General features: G+C 34.8%; 3 protein-coding genes across 3 annotated transcripts in view; 1 reads left to right on the top strand and 2 right to left on the bottom strand.

Moving 5' to 3' along the window:
- LOC144853991 (ankyrin repeat and SOCS box protein 7-like) overlaps positions 1 to 2,551 on the top strand; it is a 67,033-nt gene extending 64,482 nt beyond the window's left edge. Inside the window, exon 6 of the transcript XR_013614478.1 lies at positions 2,542 to 2,551. The gene's annotated coding sequence lies outside the window, so the exon portion shown is untranslated. The remainder of the gene's footprint in view (positions 1 to 2,541) is intronic.
- On the bottom strand, positions 230 to 2,681 carry LOC144853988 (uncharacterized). Its single transcript, XM_078711870.1, has 2 exons — positions 2,624 to 2,681; positions 230 to 2,213 (listed from the first exon to the last, which is right to left on the bottom strand). The coding sequence occupies exon 2, from the start codon at positions 2,207 to 2,209 to the stop codon at positions 323 to 325; it is 1,887 nt and encodes a 628-aa protein (XP_078567996.1). The 5' UTR covers positions 2,210 to 2,213; positions 2,624 to 2,681; the 3' UTR covers positions 230 to 322.
- Positions 2,682 to 13,871: 11,190 nt separating this feature from the next.
- Positions 13,872 to 15,498, bottom strand: LOC144853990 (uncharacterized). The gene is made up of 2 exons (XM_078711873.1): positions 15,415 to 15,498; positions 13,872 to 15,187 (listed from the first exon to the last, which is right to left on the bottom strand). Exon 2 carries the CDS (start codon positions 15,181 to 15,183, stop codon positions 14,158 to 14,160), a length of 1,026 nt encoding a protein of 341 aa, XP_078567999.1. The 5' UTR covers positions 15,184 to 15,187; positions 15,415 to 15,498; the 3' UTR covers positions 13,872 to 14,157.
- Positions 15,499 to 21,627: the final 6,129 nt, after the last annotated feature.

The raw sequence follows: 21,627 nt of genomic DNA, 5'->3' as shown, positions 1-21,627 counted from the left end.
CAAATTAATGAAGTGGCATAAGAGGCTGGCGGGTCGTATCAGACCCTTTAGTAGTTTCCTCGTCTTCTTGAAACGTTTCTTGAATTCAAGAGTACTGTCAGCTTCTACAATGTTGGCAGGAAATATGTTCGAAACATTTACCACCCTTTGTGATAAAAAATGCCGACTACAAATGGTTTAATGTATACAGTACATACAAACACAAAATTAAAATTCGATAATACTTTGCATTTTATTATATTTTATTGATCACTATACATCGTCAATATTGAATTAGCTCACACATGTGACATTGAATACATGTTAACATTCTATTTACTTTCTATCCAGAGACGTACTCGCGTCTAGTAGTCGTAGTAGTAGTGACTTGAGGTTTAGAGTATTTAGTGTATGTTGTGTAAATGTGAGTCGTCGAAGATGACGACGATGACGAAGACGAAGAACTTTGCGAATAGTGACCATTACTATAGCAGTAAATTACACCATTTCTACTGTATTTACTAACGGTATACCATCTACCACCCCACCAATACATCAACCGTCGACCACTATACCTAAAACTTACTACATAACTAGTAACGCGTCCTCCGTATCGGATCCGTACATAAAGTCGCCGGTTTTTGAAGTAGAAAACACGGGAGCAACGCGATTTTGTAATAAATCTTCCACCAGAGAAAACGTAACTAATGCCGTTAATTGTATATTTACGGACTACACTCCATCTACCGCTATCGAAGTAATATAAAGTGTGTCCACGCCATCTGTAACGTACGCGATATTTTCCATATTGTCTACCACAGCGGAACATCAAGTAAAGGCTTGTTCCCTTCCAAGAGAAATAAAATCGAGGACGCCAGTGACCACTAATAACAAATCGTCTTCCATTAAATGTATACTTTGCGCCATATTGACCATATTTACGCACCAATTGCCATCTTCGTTGAACGTACGCAAACAACCGTCCTCTACGCCATCTACAACGTACGCGGTATTTACGGAAATCGCGACCCCGTCTAATATTATAGTACAATGTGTTTTTATCAAACGTATAGTAAGTGCTGGTCGGCACTCTTTTGATTGGACAAATGATAGGTCTAGGTCGCCTAATGATATACTGGCCTCTATAAATTATGTACCATCGGCCATTGCGTCTATATCGTCGGACGGTATACCATCTGCCACCCCACCAATACATCAACCGTCGACCACTATATCTAAAACTTACTACATAACTAGTAACGCGTCCTCCGTATCGGATCCGTACATAAAGTCGCCGGTTTTTGAAGTAGAAAACACGGGAGCAACGCGATTTTGTAATAAATCTTCCACCAGAAAAAACGTAACTAATGCCGTTAATTGTATATTTACGGACTACACTCCATCTACCGCTATCGAAGTAATATAAAGTGCGTCCACGCCATCTGTAACGTACGCGGTATTCCTCTTTTACAAAACGCTGCCGTCCACTGCGGCGGATTCCTAAATAAAGGACTCTTCCCTTCCAGAAGAAATACAGACTAGAACGCCAGTGACCAGTAGCAACATATTGACTACCACTAAATCTATACTTTGTGCCGTATTGACCGTATTTACGTACGAAACGCCATCTCCGTTGAACGTATGCAAACAACCGTCCTCTACGCCATCTATAACGTACTCGGTATTTACGGAAATCGCGACCCCGTCTGATATTATAGTACAATGTGCTTTTAATAAACCTATAGTAGGTGGAGGTCGGCACTTGTTTGATTGTTACTCGCATTCTGTTACGGACACGTCGCCTTCTGCAACGGTAACGTCGTTTTCTGCAACGGAATCGTCGTCCTCTGCAGCGGTAACGTCGTCTTCTGCAACGGTAACGTCTTCTTCGACAGCGATAACGTCTTCTTCGACAACGGTAGCGTCGTCGTCTGCAACGGTAACGCCGTCTTATGCAGCGGTGGCCACGTCTTCGACAGCATCGTCTCCTCCTGCAGCGACAGCATCGTCGTACTCTCCTCCGTCTACAGCATAACTTTACTTTGTCTGTGTCATCTGATGTGATAGCATCTTGAGGGCTAACACTCGTTACGTCTGCCTTTACATCCAAGTTTACATCAGGCCTTGAAACTGCCTTGATTGCATTTTCCTCGTTTTCGATAGTTCCTGAATCTCCTTTCACAGCTACTAGGAGCAAGATAGAAAGTAGAGCAACTCGAACCCACCACATGGTTCTGTTGAAAACAACAAAACGTAAGACATTGGAATTGGTTAAAAAAGTTATGTGTTTACAAAAGAAAATAACGTGTCTCGACATATTCTAACCACCGCATAAAAGAGAAAGCTATCTTTCTATTTAAAACAGTGAAAGCTTTCTTATTGAATATAATAGGCCTACACTTACTATATCATCCGAATTCTCCCATGTGGAGATACAGGAATCAATGCTATTTGCTCCTCCATGTTTATTCAACCGATTTAAAAATGCACCTACTCTACCTACAATTACACACTATAAGGACATCTTAGTTATTATTATTCCGACCGGGATTCCCAGGTGAGTTGGTACCCACCAAAGTTAGCGACATGAAGTCAAACTTAGCCGGTTAAATAACTAAGTACGAAAGTTCCCTTTGACACTTACCCGAACAACCACTGAAATGAATTTTCTTATTCAGGTCGACTTTATGAGTCTCCGAAACTGCAACTGATTATGGTGAACCTGTGATCTTTCTTTTATAGTTTTTCTTCTGTTAATCAATGTTAACATGTACTGGTCCCGTCAGACTTTTAAAGTACCATCAAGCACCCTTAATGTGAAGTATTTTCCATTCTTTTTATATAAAAAAAATGCAAATAATTTTTTTAAATCATAGTACCTTTGTTTCATATATTATGTGTTTTTCATTCTTTTCCATTCTAAATTTTTTAAAAATATAAATAACAAACTTATACGGTAGGCCTATATATACAAAATCACTTATGATGCATAGACGTTCCACAGTGATAGCATGCTTCATATTCTATTAAAGTGTATATCATATTATCATATCCGTTAATGAAATGTATTTCAATATCTTAGGTTACGTGTATGTTATGATATAGTCGCATTCAAGAAGTTAATTGATAGGATGATCGCAGTAAATTTGCAACTGCACACATAAGGGTGTAAGCTAACAAAATGGTGTGCTTAGTGTGTAGAGAGGTGGCAATGGACGCTCTCTAAACAAGCAATTAGACCTCCGCTTTTTTCGGACTTGCTTTGCGTCCAAGTGGGGAACCAATTTCCATTTGTATCTGAACGCACGGTATAATTATGATTTTTTTTTATTTATTTCGTTTTCATTTAGTATGATAGCCCTCTCAGTAATAATGTTACTGTTACAGATGTATGCAGCCCTATCATGTCAGTGCATGATACACGGATCCAATCTGTCATTGTTACTATAAATGATAAATTATTATCCCAATCGATATTTTGTCTAGTATTATACTTTTGGCGGTTCATGATTAGTTCAGAGTTCATTTTATTTATGTTTTTTTTAATCTTATTTCAATACGGTACCATCACATTTTATTTATAGTCATAGAAAATGATGATACATAAACGATTTGTGTGAATGGCCCCATGATAAACATGATATTATATTAAACTTAGGGCCTAATCCGAATTTCCTCAGTTTCCAGTTAAGCTTGAGGATAAATATAAATACCTTTACCTTTACCTTTTTATTAAATGTATGGATAATTGTGTTTTACAAGCATTTATACAGCGTTTATGAGCATAAGAGAACAATAGTAATATAAAATCACCGGACGGACGTATAATCATAGACCTATAAATATATCCATGGTATAATCATGTGAGTAATCTATGCCGTACGTTATTTCCTTGAACATAGATTACTTTCATTTGAACAAAGATTAACGTTGGAGGGAAAATCAGTATGTGTTCTATCCTACACACGAATGTTTTAATATCTTTTGAACACAGAATGAACGTTGATTGAAATATATTCAATCCTATACCCGTATTTTCCAATTTCCTTAGAACAAAGATTAACGTTGAGGGAAAACCATATACACCACTGAACTGACTGAAATGTGTTCATTCATAGCCATAAGTTTTAATATCCTTTGAAGAACGTTAGAATGTAAATCAGTATACACCACTGGACTGACGGATCCTATCCGTATGTTCCAATTCCATTTTGAACACAAATTAAACGTTAGAGAGAAACTGACGGAGACTCAAATCAATTACAGTGTGCTCTACTTTTCATCGACTACAAATTAAAAGAAAGGATTGCAGTCCAATCACTGTATTCAACACGAGTGAGTTTTTATATGAACAATGTAGCCTATTATTAATAGAATAATGCACTGATTATGTTTAAATAACATTGTATAAAACTGAATCATGGCTTGCCTCTCGTAAAATGAATTAGCATAATTATTTTTTTAGTTTTAATTAAATTTATTTAATAAATTTAAAATAAAAGTAATATTTCCAGAAGCCATTGGACTAATTAATTTCTTTTTCTGATGGAAAATTATGAAGAATAACTGGTACAAACTCGTAACTCATAAAAACGGACAATTTAACAGAAAATTGTATTTATCTTCAATTTAATTTCCTTTTACATACTTTAAAAAATCTATTTTCTCATTTCATATCATACCAATCAGAATTTGCTTGATAAGTGTATACACTTTGATATGTTGTTACAATTAATGACGTGATTTAGTCTTTTCAGAGAATTGGGGACAGCATGCCAATTAATAATATTTTTAAAAGTATTCTGATTTATTTATTAAGATGCTCTACATAAACAAAGTGTGATTCCTACAGAAGTCTTTAGGAATGTTCATGGCAGGATTTGGACCCAGGACCCTGGGATGGAGCTGTATCTTGGTGGTTAACGTGCTTGCATTCCAATACCGAAGGTCCAGGATTTAAAATCTGACTTGTTGGAACTCACGACTCTCAACTGCACTCTATAATCCTCAAATGAGATTAAAGCCTTGCCTTTTATACACTATCAAACTTTATGTGACAACAAAAACATATGTGATGTGCCCATATACATATGGGCATGATGGTGATGATGATATCACTACCATATTTGGGTATATCTCTACCATATTTAAACATTATTTTGATTTATTAATTAAGACTAGATCCCCCGCTAGGAAGTGTAGACGATGGTTCTCGGAATGATAATGACTCGGGTAGAAAGGTTTTAGAAGGACATTCTGGCCTGGACATTTTCGGTCGGTTACCATTATTGAAATGCTTGATATTCGTAAAACTAAACCTACTCACTAACTACTCACAGTGTCTGTCATGATTATTGGCGTTTTACGTATAGTGTTTATTGTTTGGTAGGGCCCTTATAGGTGGGTTGATTTAAGGGAGGTGCTTATTTGAGGGATACGTACATTTTTTCATATGAATCTCTTGAGCAACGAAATGGCTAAATTGCCTCAACACACTCCACTGGGACATGAATACCACCGATTTCGCACCGTGATATTCTACAAAACACTTGATTTTCATGTTCCCACACCTAAATATCTCGGCTATTATAAGTCGGATTCTTTTGGTTAGTACTATAGCTCAAAATAAACTGTAGACAATACTAAACATTATGATATATGTTTGAAATGGGGGTAATTAGGTGATCATTTAGAATAAAATGATCACCTATTGTTATTGTATAAAATCTTTATTAGGTGATCATTTAGAATAAAATGATCACCTATTGTTATTGTATGAAATCTTTATTCTTCTTTCTGTACACTATTTTGTGTAACAAATATCTCAAAAAGTTAAATGTCAATAATCACAAAAATTTCACAATATCTTTCAAATACTGTAACTTAATCCTAATAAGCTTTTCAGCGTGATCACTCAACCGTGACGTCATTTATACGCCATTTTGTGAAATCACATTATCAATCATATCTCCATAATTCATTATCACATATTAATGAAATTCACTACACGTAAACGTCAGGTCAAGGGTAAAAATATTAGCAAATAAAAACTTGCGTGTTTCAAGGTCATGCGCGTGAAATCACGCGTTAAAAATTTAAAAAGCTTGAAATTAAGTTTTGATCAATTTAGAGCATGAATTAGGCCATTTGCACGTTTTAAAAAATTACTGCGCAAAAACACGTTTTTGCACGCGCTGTACTTAAAAAGCGTAAAAAATACGAATTTTTTGTACAAATCTCATTCTACTCACCATCCTTAGTACATTTACCAAATTTGAGTCCGTTCCGACCTAAAATAACGCTATACGAGGAGGTTAAAAATGACAAAATGCGCACATTAATTGCATAAAATTGCCGAAAATGGTGAAAAATAAGGCATTTTTAAAATGAAAATAATTCTTCAGAATGCACGATGACCCCCAATTTTTTTAACTTATTCTGGAAGCCATTGAGTTGTAGATATGAATTCATGTACACATTTCACGTACAAAATGTTGTGACGTCATCAAATGGCCACTTGAATTTAAAATTAAGTTTTTTTTCTCTTTCGTCATATTTTATCACATTCAATAGAACGCATCTCTGTTATTTTGTGCCCGATTTTCTCTCAAATTTTAGTATGTGATTACACAATTAATTGACTTTCTCATGACTTGCCACTATTTTTATTTTTATGACGTCATCACGCGTAAAAACTCGAATAACGTAGCTACGCTCGCGCTAACCGCTCGCCAATTCGCCAATGGCGACTGGAGTCTCCATTTGGCGAAAATAATTATTGCCTCGTTCGCCAAACTGGCGAAAATACATTTCCAAGCCTAGGCCTAGCCTGGTCGGCGTGACTTCTTATGGGAGCGAGAATTCGCCACACTTCGGTACTTTCTGACTCGGGTACACTTTTTACCACCACAGCATTTTATGTGACGACGTCACGATCGCCGTGTTCATTTTTTAGTTCTGTTTAAACATGCGCAGAGCGTGCCTCGATGACGTTTTAATGACACACAGTTAATGTGATTGGTTCGTGGCCGGCCGTCGTCGACGTGATGATGAGCGAATAAAAGGGGAAGTCCCTATTCTTCTACGTAGAAAATGAACTTGGAGAAGAAAATGTAAACAGAAACATGTGGACGAATACTTCCGTAAACGAGGCTGTTCTGTTATTACCTCAATAGTATAATGTTAACATGTTTAATTTTATTTCCCTTTCGATTATTCTAACCGAAAGTTGCGCTTTAAATTGAATAGCTAAGAAACAGCGTATACTACAACGGCAACCCTGGCCAAAGCGCGTTTCGGCCGCCTACATAGAATGGGTTACGGCCGCTGCATAGCAAATTCAAAGCTTCTTAAATTTCTGCGGTACATTTCTTCCTAACGTACTTGTTTTATATAATAGATTGATAAATATTCCACTTATTAAATAATTTAATAAATCGGTAAAATTGACGTTTCGAAGCAAATATTACATGATGAGAGGCGACATTTTTCGACATGCCTCGTGTGCGGCGAAGACTAGTTCAGAAAATGGAACAGTCCACTGCGGGGGTTATCCAATCATTAATTAACGCGCTAATACATGCATACCATGCACATTGCCTGGGCGACGGTAATTTAGTAATAAGCGGAGAACTGAATTCCCCGTAAGGAAAATGGTAAACACTGATATTTATGGTAGGGATTATTTTTTTCAGTGGTTGGTCTTGTTGGCTTCTTCCCACGAGGTCCACGCAAAGTCAAATAAAACGATGTGGTTTATCAAACAGAAATATAAATTAGCTTTAATTCAATACTAAATTAGCCAGATTTTGATAATGAGAAAGACTCAAAAATTTAATTTTTATCGTTAAAATTGACATATGAGGCGGATGTACATAATAATAATAACCGATTTACATATCAAAATAAAGAGTATTTAAAGCCTGATAACATGCAACAAAAATTACTCCACCACCTATTATGGACCTCGTGCGATCGGGTTCGAAAATGGGTAGGTGTTTTCCAAAGTTATTTTTAGCGGGCGGATTTCGGCTCGCCGGCTTTTGTACCTCATTTTTAACTCGCGTTTTCTATTAAAATATTTAATAAACATAGATTAAAAATATATAAAAATAATCCCTTAAACAAGATCTTTCCAGGCATATAATTTTTATTCTCATGGGTACATAAGAAATATTATATTTTTAACTTCAAAGACACGTCACTTTTTGAAATTTCACGAACGTGTTAAAATCGCGGTAACGAAAATCAGCTTCATTGGAATACCTAATAATAATATAAATGTAAAAGAAGTAAAATAACAAACAAATACATGCATTATTTATTTAATAAACATTTTTGCGATTTTTTATGGTTTTTTAAATTTGGCTAAAGGATTTTCAATTTGGCTAATGTTTTTCAAAACCTTTCGAAAAATTGACCTTAGCGCGAGCGTAGCGTAGGTCATGTAATTTCACCTTCGCCGTAAATTTGAATATCTTACAGCTCTTCAGAATTAAAGGTTACCTTGATAATTATAATTTATTATGAAAGCTGATGAAATGGAGATATGAATTCATATAAAAATTAGGCCTATAATCGGATGTTGTGACATTATGAAATGGTCAGTTGAAGTTAAAAAGTAGTTTTTTTCTCTCTTTTGTCAAATGTATACAAATTTCAAAGAGCGCGCATTGCGCTTCTACGTGTCAAATTCTCTTCCAATTCGTATATTTATTTGCTCAATTCATTATCTTTCGAAATTGTCATCTTCGAGTTTATTTTGATAATTCCATCATACCAAAAAATTAGAACATAATGTGAGTTCCGTAATTTCACCTATGCTACACTGTATATAGATATACAGTATATACTGTACATATTGTATATGACACATAATAGGTACAACTCAGCACTATAAGTGTATATGCATCATGTCATAGGATGGCGTACATCAACTTTTTACGATCGCATGTTAACGTACATGCATGTTTAAAAAATGTTAATTTCATGAAAATGATAAAAATGATCACCTATAATTCGTCAAAGTGACGAATTAAATTCTAGTTATTATTAGGTGATCATTTAGAATAAAATGATCACCTATTGTTATTGTATGAAATCTTTATTTATTTTTTTTTTTATTTTTTTTCTTTCTGTACACTTTTTGTGTAACAAATATCTCAAAAAGTTGAATGGCAATGATCACAAAAATTACACAATGTCTTTCAAATACTTTAACTTAGACATAATAAGCTTTTCAGCGTGATCACTCATCCGTGACGTCACGTATACGCCATTTTGTGAAATCACATTGTCAATCATATCTCCATAATTCATTATCACATATAAATGAAATTCACTACACGTAAACTTCAGGTCAAGGTAAAAAATATTAGCAAATAAAAAATTACGCGTTTCAAGGTCATGTGCGTGAAATCGCGCGTTAAAATTTTAAAAAGCTCAAAATTAAGTTTTAATCAATTTAGAGCATGAATTAGGCCATTTGCGTGTTTTAAAAAATTACTGCGCAAAAACATGTTTTTGCGCGTGCGTACATAGAAAGCGTTAAAAATACAATTTTTTTGTACAAACTGGATTCTACTCATCTTCCTTGGTACATCCACCAAATTTGAGTCCATTTCAACTTAAAATAGTGCTATACGAGCACGTTAAAAATGACAAAATGCGCACATTAATTGTACAAAAGTGCTAAAAATGGTAAAAAATAAGGCCTTTTTAAAATGAATATAACTCTTCAGAATGGCAGGTGACCCCCAATTTTTTTAACTTATTATGGAAGCCAATAAGTTGTAGATATAAATATATATACATATTAGACGTACAAAATGGTATGACGTCATCAAATGGCCACTTGAATTAAAAAATTAGTAATTTTTATCTTTTTGTGTGGATTATCACATTCAATAGAGCGCATCTCCGTTATTTGAGCCCGATTTTCGTACAAATTTTAGTATGTGCTTGCTCAATTAATTATCTTTCTCATGAGTTGTCAACATTTTTATTTTGATGACGTTATCACGCGTAAAAACTTGAATAAACTAGGTCGTGTAATTTCAGCTACACCATACATTTGAATATCTTACAGCTCTTCAGAATTAAAGGTAACCTTGAAGATTATAACTTATTATGAAAGCTGATGAAATGTAGATATGAATTCATATAAAAATTAAGCCTATCGGATGTTGTGATGTTATCATATGGCCAGTTGAAGTTAAAAAGTAGTTTTTAAATTTTGTTAGTCGTAGTTAATCAAATTTCAAAGAGCGCGCATTGCGCTTCTACGTGTCAAATTCTCTTCCAATCCTTATATTTATTTGCTCAATTCATTATCTTTCGAAATTGTCATCTTCGAGTTTATTTTGATAATTCCATCATACCAAAAAGTTAGAACACGATGTGGGTCCCATAATTTCACCTATGCTACACTGTATATAGATATACAGTATATACTGTACATATTGTATATGACACATAATAGGTACAACTCAGCGCTATAAGTGTATATGCATCATGTCATAGGATGGCGTACATCAACTTTTTACGATGGTATGTTAACGTACGTGCATGTTTAAAAAATGTTAATTTCATTAAAATGATAAAAATGATCACCTATAATTCGTCAAAGTGACGAATTAAATTCTAGTTTTTTTTTTTATTATTTTTTTTCTTTTTATTGTTTCTGTACACTATTTTGTGTAACAATTATCTCAAAAAGTTTAATGTCAATGATTACAAAAATTTCAGAATATCTTTCAAATAATACAACTTAATCCTAATAAGCTTTCCAGCGTGATCACTCATCCGTGACGACATTTATACGCCATTTTGCGAAATCACATTATCAATCATATCTCCATAATTCATTATCACATATTAATGAAATTCACTACACGTAAACTTCAGATCAAGGGTAAAAATATTAGCAAATAAAAACGCACGCGCACGTAGGTTCATGCGCGTGATATCGCGCGTTAAAAATTTAAAACGCTCAAAATTAAGTTTTGATCAATTTAGAGCATGAATTAGGCCATTTGCGTGTTTCAAAAAATTACTGCGCAAAAATGCGTTTTTGCGCGCGCGATACTTAAAAAGCGTAAAAAATATGAATTTTTTTTACAAATCTCATTCTACTCACCATCCTTAGTACATTCACCAAATTTGAGTCAGTTCCGACTTAAAATAACGCTATACGAGCACGTTAAAAATGACAAAATGCGCACATTTATTTTACAAAAGTTCTGAAAATGGTGAAAAATAGGTCTTTTTTAAAATGAAAATAATTCTTCAGAATGCAAGATGACCCCCGATTTTTTTAACTTATTCTGGAAGCCATTGAGTTGTAGATATGAATTCATGTACACATTTTACGTACAAAATGTTTTGACGTCATCAAATGGCCACTTGAATTTAAAAATTAGGATTTGTTATCTTTTTGTGTAGATTATCACATTCAACAGAGCGCATCTTGGTTATGTGTGCTCGAATTTCGCACAACTTTCAGTATGTGCTTGCTTAATTAATTATCTTTATCATGAGTTGACACTATCTTCATTTTAATGACGTCATCACGCGTAAAAACTTGAATAACGTAGGCCGTGTAATTTCACCTTCGCAGTAAATTTGAATATCTTACAGCTCTTCAGAATTGAAGGTTACCTTGATGATTATAATTTATTATGAAAGCTGATGAAATGTAGATATTTATTCATATAAAAATTAAGCCTATCGGATGTTGTGACGTTAACATATGGCCAGTTGAAGTGAAAAAGTAGTTTTTTCATATTTTTCGTCAAAGTTATACACAATTCAAAGAGCGCGCACAGCGCTTCTACGTGCCAAATTGTTTTCCAAATCTTATATTATTTTGCTCAATTAATTATCTTTCGAAATTGTCATCTTAAAGTTTAGTTTGATAACGTCATCATGCCAAAAAATTAGAACATGTGTCCCGCAATTTCACCTATGCTACACTGTATATAGATATACAGTATATACTGTACATATTGTATATGGCATATAGGCACAACTCAGCACTATAAGCATATAATAGGATGGCATACATCAACATTTTCCGATCGTATGTTAACGTACGTGCATGTTTAAAAAAAAATTAATTTCAGTAAAATGATAAAAATGATCACCTATAATTCGTCAAAGTGACGAATTAAATTCTAGTTATTAATTGATGTTTTATTGGGGAGGTGTTCCGGACGTTATTCAATTAAATACCATTCTAATTGGTATAATTAAAGACCCCTTCCCTGCAATTTTGGACGTTTTTTGGAAAATAATACATATATATCACTTTAAAAACATTAAACCATGTCATTCCTTGGTCTTAAATGTACGTTTTATGGTAAATTATGATAAAAAGTGAGAAACAATGCACTACCTAAGTAGCTCGCGGCGATCGACCTCTCGTGGACGGTCTTAGGCCTAGCCTAGCTAGGCTTAGTTTTGTAGGCCTAGCTGGTAAACATCGGTAACGTACGAACATCGTACGCTAGCTATATACCTAGCCTGACGTTGTATAGTTGCTGCATTAATTGTCTTTCTATTTTTGCCAGACTCCGTTGATACAAGTTGGGGAAAACCCGGTATTTTCACTGAAAAGTTAGGAGTCTTCCATTTGTTTTTGCCTCACGATCGATCGAAAAGTGGGCGAATTACAGGTGAAAAACAAAAATATCAATCCGCGCGCAATGCATTTTGGGATTTATAGCGGGCCGCTATAATTATTAGAATCGACTTATTTTTCACATTTTTAACCGTTTAAAGACGAAAAAAATTATCGCAATAGGACCATATTTTTACATTAAATATAGTTTGTGATGTTAAATTAGATCTAAAAAACGTAGGGAAGGGGGCTTTAATACATTATTCCCCGACACAGTGAGCCGTTTTGGCCTAAGAAGGAAGACGTTTTAGACGGCTTGCAACATGGGCAGAAGGAAGACGTTTTAGACGGCTTGCAACAGAAGTATCCAAGAGTCCTAAGGACACAGATAGCGCACAGTAGGCCCTATACATAAAGTACTCAAAAACTCGGCTATCGGGGGGGAGGGGGGGTTTCATTCGATTTCAAACAAAAGCTCTTATCATCAGTTCCCTCGATGTAATTTTATATACTTATTCCCCACAATATACTCCTATGTGTTATGAATATATTTAAACTAAAATGGCTATCGCCACCAACGGCCAACTTAGTTGAAACCAACCATGCAGGAAGTTGCAATTAATTAAAAAAAATACTTCTACCGCGCGGAGAGTTAAATATCTACCGATTAAATCAGATTTTATTTTTATAAAACTCTTTATAATATCTTCCTACGATAGAAATATGGAACAATATCGTAATAGTGGAAACTAATGTTATCAAATCTACGTTTCGCGGTACATCTGAGATAGACAAGGTATGTATCCAAGGCGGAGATTTGTACCGAAGTATAATCCTTAAATGAGATTAAAGCCTTGCCTTTTATACACTATCAAACTTTATGTGACAACAAAAACATGTGATGTGCCCATATACATTTGGGTATGATGATGATATCACTACCATATTTAGGCATATCTCCACCATATTTGGGCACATCCTAGTTTGATAATGTAGACAAAGCTTTAGTTTATAAGCATTATAAATTATAAAAATAGTGTATCTATCCTGCAATTGGCAAATTACTCGCTGTTGGATGCCTATGAAAATAAACTCCATTGAAGGAAAGGAAAATAAATCATTGAATCAGATGAATTCGATGATTGTGTTTTAATAATAATATTTCCTTTCCAACTACATTTTATAGTAATTCATTTCTCTGCAGGAATCTGTCCTCTGGATTTTTAAACTTCTTCTTATGTTCTAGGTTGTTGTTACGTCTTTATTTTCCTTGAATTAATGAAATGGAACAACGAAATGAATAATATAATTATTTGGTCTTTTTTGTTGTCTTTGGTGACGGAACAATAAAATAAAGAAACGTACATTGGCATTTTGTGTAGGCCTACTCAAATGTATACTAAATTACAAAAATAAATTACAATTCGATAAATAATTGCATTTTTTTCATATTTATTGTAGTTCATAATTATTTCTAACATACTATAAAGAACATGGTATACTGTAATACTACGGCTTACCGCCATGATGCTTCACACGCTATAGTTCTATATAGTTTTCTATTCAGGGACGTATTCACGTTTAGTGGTGGTGGTAGTAGTGACTACAGGATTGGAATCGTTATTGGTATATGTTGTGTAAGTTTGGGTCGATGACGACGATGATGATGACGAAGGATTTTGCGCATAGCGACCATTACTGTAGCAGTAAACTACACCATCTTTACTGTATTTACTAACAGTAAACCATCTACCACTATCGAAGTAGTATAAAGTGCGTCCACGCCATCTGTAACGAACACGATATTGGCCAACTTGTCTCCCACAGCGAAATCTTAAATAGAGCACTCTTCCCTTCCAAGAGAAATAAAAAGCAGGACGCCAGTGACCACTAATAACAAATCGTCTTCCATTAAATGTATACTTTGCGCCATATTGACCATATTTACGCACCAATTGCCATCTTCCTTGGACGTATGCAAACAATCGTCCACTACGCCATCTATAACGTACGCGGAATTTACTGCCCCGTCCGGTATTACAGTACAGTGTGTTTTGGCTAAACGTATAGTAAATGTTGGTTGGTAATCTTCTGATTGGACGAGTGATAGGTCTAGTTCTCCATCGTCGTCTTCTGCATCGGAAACGTCGACGTCTTCTGCAACGGTAACGTCGTCTTCTGCATCGGAAACGTCGACGTCTTCGGCAACGGTAACGTCTTCTTCTGCATCGGCAACGTCTACGTCTTCTGCAACGGTGACGTCGTCTTCTGCAGCGGCAACGTCGACGTCTTCTGCAACGGTAACGTCGTCTTCTGCAACGGCAACGTCTTCGACAGCATCGTCTCCTGCGGCGACAGCACCGCCGCCGTCTCCGTCTACAGCATAACTTTACTTTATTCGATATCGCATTTGATGTGATAATATTTCGGGGGCTAACAATCGATGAGTCCGTTTTCACATGTAAGTTGATATCAGGTCGTGAACCTGTTGTGATTCCACTTTCTTCGGTTTTGACAGCTTCTGAATCGCCTTTCACAGCTACCAAGAACAAGACAGACAACAGAACAACTCGTACCCACCACATGATTCTGTTGAAAGACAACACACAGTAAAGAATTGAAAGAAAACATAGAAACTTGTGTTTTATGTGTTTAGTGAAACGTTCCACGAATAGAAAAATATGTAAATAACGTAACACGTTCGTTGTATTCCAGAAGACCTATTTTAAAACTACTATATTAAAAACTATAAAACTTGCTCATCGACTTACAAGCGCACTAATTATCTACGCTAAAAATACACTAATGTCACTTACCCCAACAGAGAACGTGCACTGAAACTATTGTAAAATAATTTGCAGGCGCGCCTACTCGGACTACAAAACAGGAATTGGAGGTTGTGAGTTTGCGGTCTTCTTTTTGTATAGCTTTCTAACTCTTAATGAATGTGCTGGCGCCATCAGTAATTGTTTGAAGTACCAAGTATCAAGTACTCTCAATTTTAAGTGTTTATATATTTTGGATGTTCAAAATGCACTTTTAATCCCAGTTAATATCGATATCTAATAAGATCGAAACAGTACTGTCTGTCTTATACTAAATAAATAACCTATTTAATATAAATAATAAATGAAAAAACGGTAAGATGAGGAGATATTTAACTAACAGAGCATCCACTTTGGAACCTATGCTTGCTTATTATTGACATCGTATCATAGATCTAATGTCTAATGGAATTGAACGACTCTTTAATTTATTTCATGATTCTTGAAGTTATATAATATTGTTTATTACTTTACCAGCCTTGACCGACTCTGCTTCTATTGTTTCTCAATTGTTTGGTCAAACAAATATATTAAATTAAAGCCAAGTGGTCTAGTCTATGATGTTGGTATATCAAGGAAACAAGCAGACAGTATTAATTGGTAGATTGAAGGTACAGCATTACAGTAGTCCTACGTTTCATGTTCGAAATAATGCCTATTGTACTATTAGGCTTATTCACATGCTGTTTTCTTTCTTACTTTTTCTTATATCATAGATGGTGTGCTTTATTTTGTAAATATATTTTCAACCAGGGGCGATTGTTTTACTTTTTTGTTAAATCAAAATTACTTTTCGTCGACAACCGGTCGGCTTCTTCAAACTAATGTTTGTCGTCAGTAGGCCAATGATTGAGTATGTCCTGACGTGTACAACAGAAGCCATAACATGCAAAGTTTATATTGATGTTGTGTTTTCTGTTTTATTATGCATCTTGAATAGTCGACAGGCTGTACACGAAACGTCACTACAGGTTAATTTAAAATACGTGATTGTATTATAAACATTAGTAAAATTCAAAACTTAATATTTTTTGGAACCAGACGACTTTATTCAACATGTTACTAATTTGGCATTTAAGAGTTTCTGGTACATAACAAATCTCTCACATAAACTCGAACTATGGTGAGACTGCGGAGTTCATCATGATAGGAGTGATGTGAATTATTAATGTGAATTGTGATTGTGATGTGAATTACATTAAGGAATTAAATGCTAATACCATAAATAAGCAATACTGTACTTTAGTTCTTTATTAGATGTTAAATAAAAGAAAACACCATGAAACAATCTTAATATAGAATTTTTAAAACATTTTTGCTTCTTGTATTGGCTGACTTGATACAGAGATGCATAGATTAGTTTACCCTTTAGTATAAATAACAACTAGTCTTAGTCAATTGACATTACATTTTTGTTAATTAAAATACAGTTAACTTGCTCGTGGAGGCCAGGTTATTGGTTCTGATCAAATGAGTAGCTTTCTTTGAAATTAAGCCTGTAGAGATAAAAAAAAATGTCAAAAATTCACTATAATATTAATAGTATAATTTAATTCAATATATATACTTTAATGATTGAATTTTGTGTGTACTTTATTTTCTTACATATTTAATTGAAACAATTTTACAATGCACTTCTAGTTGACGATACTTCAGCTAAATAAAACCACACTCCATAGTTAGTTGCCTCACTATCATTTCTAATACTGAAAAAAAACCAAGTTTTATTTAATTTATTTAAGTATTTGTCGTAGGCCAATGTTAATTTTTACTGGCAAAATTCTCTTTGCTTTAAAATACAAATACAATATTTAACCAATTTCAGTTTAGCACATAGCTTGCACAAAACGAATTTTGCTTATAATAGGGCCGACGGGCCTAGTGAATGTGTTAAGCTTACCAATGACTGTTAACGTTGTTGCGCCGCGCCACAGGGCAGGGGAATTGTATATCTATTTACTACTAAATTAAAGGATCCCAATGGAAATAAGCTAATAAGCTGTTTGGGCTATCCTGGAAAATCTTTTATAAATGTATTATTTGTAATGTCAGTAATTTATGTTATCACCTTGTATGTATTTTTTATGATGATTTTCCTAATAAATTCAAATCAAATCAAATCACTGCATGTCAGACGATCGAGACCACGGACAATCGGGCCCAAGACGATCGGGCCCAGAAAATGTGGTCCCGATTGTCTTCAGCGTTGGGCCCGATCGTCTTACTCATGCGTTGGACCGATCGTCTCATGTGTTAGGAACAATTTTGGTCCCGATCGTCTCATTCGCTGGACCCGATCGTCTTAGCGCAGGGCCCGATAGTCTTGTGTTCGATATGGTAAAATTGATTTTTTTATTTTGGTTCCTATAAATTCGGGTATCGATATTCGGTATGGAGCGTCGCTGATACGCTTTTGCGGTTGTAATTGGTTCTGGTCAATATTGTTAGGTATAATAGATGAATGTTTATTTAGGCCTAATAATGTATATAGTATTTGTTTTCAATTTATTTTACATTACATTACACTATGGATAGAAGAATAAAAAAAAGGTGTGTGGATCCACAATCGGGTACAAGCAACAATCTTATTAAATCTAACATCCTAAACACTGCTTTCATGGTGGAAACAACATTTTATTAGAACTCTCAGAAAAAAATGTGTAATCCGTAATCGACGCCATGTTATTGTTAAATCGTAAATATTTGTCGCACTAAAATTAGGATAAAACTATTTTAAGCTATTTTTTTTGCTTATTATTAATTCATTTATATATTATTTTGATTATTTGAAGATATATATATATATAATTATAAGTAACTATTTTATTCAACTAAATAATACTTTGATGAACGAATACAATTTTAAATTGGTCAAAACCAGTAGAACAAATTTAATTTACGGACGTTTGAATGTACAGTAATTTTCTCTTTCACCCGATGGCCTAATACTAAAGACTACAAAACTCATCTACTTCAATACGCTAGTTGTTATTTGGTTCTCTTAACAAGTTTTATTCACCCGATTGAAAACTGCACTCATTCTAACTCTAAAAAATACAATCCATACTTTACAATGTCACTTCCCGCCAAAAGTGCACTCCCAAAAACTGGTTGTGAGATGCCATCTTCTTTTTTGTTAATAGCTTGTTGGCTGGCTGGCGCCATCACTTGTTTAAAGTACCATCAAGTACTCTCAATGTTAAGTGTTTATATTTGATGTTCAAAAATCTTTTGATCTAGGTATTATATAATAAAATAATCTATTTAATTTAAATCTGTATCTCTTGTCTGACAGCTCAAAATTGCATGAATTCACTGCTCATTCAATATTAAATTTACACAAAAATTGTGTTCGTTAACTGTTATCAGCCAATTTAAATATGTGATTTTTCGTGTTTGACGTCACTTACACCAATGACATCCAAAAAAATAAAAGTCTAATCATTAGTGAAAGATTGAATTCCAGTCAAAGTTTTCGGTCAAAACATATCTCATACTGCAACGCGCTTGTTTGGCTACTCTGTATAATCATAAAAGTTCCTCGCGATCTGTGTGAAAACACCTTCTCAACCGTGACGAGTTGTAAACAATCCTAATTAGCACCATGCTTAATGCATACTCGTGGTTTGAAATCTTTGTTTACTTTCGCTCGCGACGATTTTCCAGACGAAATGTAATCAAACTAATTTACCTGTTAATTACGTAAACTTGTTGTTTTTGGCTCGAAATTTTGACTTAAAGTGAATAACTTTAATGTAATTTTGATATGGCCAATTTAAATTTAGAATATTTTGAACTTCATTTTTTGTGTTTCAAGGTACAATACATCTTTAAACTTAAATTACAAACTTTACATAAACGTTCTTGGAGTGGAACTTTGTTCCATCTGCCCTTTTCAACTTCGATCTAGAACTCCTAAACGAAATTTTGTCTTTTACGTTTCCTATCTGTAATATTTAATACATTATACCTTAATTCAATCTCTAATGAACTTATATTTGTTTTCAACTTTCTGATCGTACCAGACGTAACCGTAGCCAGTGGAACAAAGCAGATCTTTCACTTTTTTTGACCCAACACTGTTCATTTCTATTAGTTTTTCTTAGTAAACGTGTAACATTTAAAAAGAAATCTATTTTTATCCATTTCAATGGTACGTAAAGCGAATAATAGAAATAAAGCAATCAATTTGTAAGGATAGTCTGCCTATTCTGATCTGACAGCCACGCTGGGTGCGCTGTTTCCAATGCCTAAAATAAATCTTGAAAAACGTGTCTGTAAATGATCAATTGTGATAAATTCGAAAAGCCCCATATCTCACTTCCGTAAATTAAAATTGGTAAAACTTTTATGTCAAAATGTGGTTCCAAGTTATATAATGATTGTTGAATTTTAAAAAATATGTCTGAAAGTTAACTGTAAAAACGTGCGTAGATATTCCTAAGTTGCATAAGGTGTACTTAACAAAAATACAAATAATAACACTTAGATAATTAATTTAAATTGTTGTGTAATTTATTGACTGATTCATGATAAATGTGTACCACAGATATTAACGTTTTATTTACTTACATTAGTCAGTATGTATGTTGTATTAATTATCGTTTTACGCTGCGACGGTGTTCACATACGTTTTTTATTTGAAGTTTAGCGTATAGTGAGTTGTATATGTATGTATAGTATGGATTGTCGATGAGCTTTGTGTATAGCGACCATTACTATAGCAGTAAATTACACCATTTCTACTGTATTTACTAACGGTATACCATCTGCCACCCCACCAATACATCAACCGTCGACCACTATATCTAAAACTTACTACATAACTAGTAACGCGTCCTCCGTATCGGATCCGTACATAAAGTCGCCGATTTTTGAAGTAGAAAACACGGGAGCAGCGAGATTTTGTAATAAATCTTCCACCAGAGAAAACGTAACTGATGCCGTTAATTGTATATTTACGGACTACACTCCATCTACCGCTATCGAAGTAATATAAAGTGCGTCCACGCCATCTGTAACGTACGCGATATTTTCCAACTTGTCTACCACAGCGGAATCTTAGATAAAGATCTTTTCCTTTCCAGGTGAAATAAAAACCAGGACGCCAGTGGCCTGTAACAACAAATCGCGTTCCATTAAATCTATAATTTGCACCATATTGACTGTATTTACGTAACAAACGCCATCTCCGCTGAACGTAAGCAAACAAACGTCCACTGCGCCATCTATAACGTACTCGATATTTACGGAAATCGCGGCCTCGTCTGATATTATAGTACAGTGTGTTTTTATTAAACACATAGAAAGTATAGGTCGGCACTCTTTTGATTGGACGGATTGTAGGTCTCGGTCGTTTAACAACATATCGACCTCGATATAAAATATACCATATTCCATTTCGTCTGTAGCGTCGGACAATGTGCCATCTTCGTCCATAGTAGACGTATAACACGTTGCGAAAATACCTGTATCTAAGACAATATCGACGTACATAACGCCCGTATTGGATCAGCAAATAACAGCGGTTTCGACGCCATTGTATTTGACATCGATGTCGTCTGCAACGGTATAGTATTCGCAACCAGATTCGTCGTCTTCTGCAGCGGTAACGTCGTCTTCTGCAACGGTAACGTCGTATTCTGCAGCGGTAACGTCGACGTCTTCTGCAGCGGTAACGTCGTCTTCTGCAGCGGTAACGTCGTCTTCTGCAACGGTAACGTCGTTTTCTGCAACGGTAACGTCTTCTTCGACAACGGTAACGTCTTCTTCGACAACGGCCACGTCTTCGACAGTATCGTCTCCTCCTGCAGCGACAGCATCGTCGTACTCTCCTCCGTCTACAGCATAACTTTACTTTGTCTGTCTCACCTGATGTGATAACATTTTGAGGACTAACAATCGATGAGTCTGTCTTCACATCCAAGTTTACATCAGGCCTTGAAACTGCCTTGATTGCATTTTCCTCGTTTTCGATAGTTCCTGAATCTCCTTTCACAGCTACTAGGAACAAGATAGAAAGGAGAGCAACTCGAACCCACCACATGGTTCTGTTGAAATTAAGAAATGAAAGAAAACACAATCATTTAAAGTAAAATAGAAATTTGCAAGGTTATGTTTTTAACGTTTTTATGAATAGGAAAAGATTATCGTCATATTCCAACCACCAGACCAAATCTACAACAAAAACTATTTAAACCTCTG

Source organism: Antedon bifida, chromosome 10 (assembly GCF_963402885.1).
Source record: "Antedon bifida chromosome 10, ecAntBifi1.1, whole genome shotgun sequence".
Lineage (NCBI taxonomy): Eukaryota > Metazoa > Echinodermata > Crinoidea > Comatulida > Antedonidae > Antedon > Antedon bifida.
This window is presented reverse-complemented; position numbering and strand designations above follow the sequence as displayed.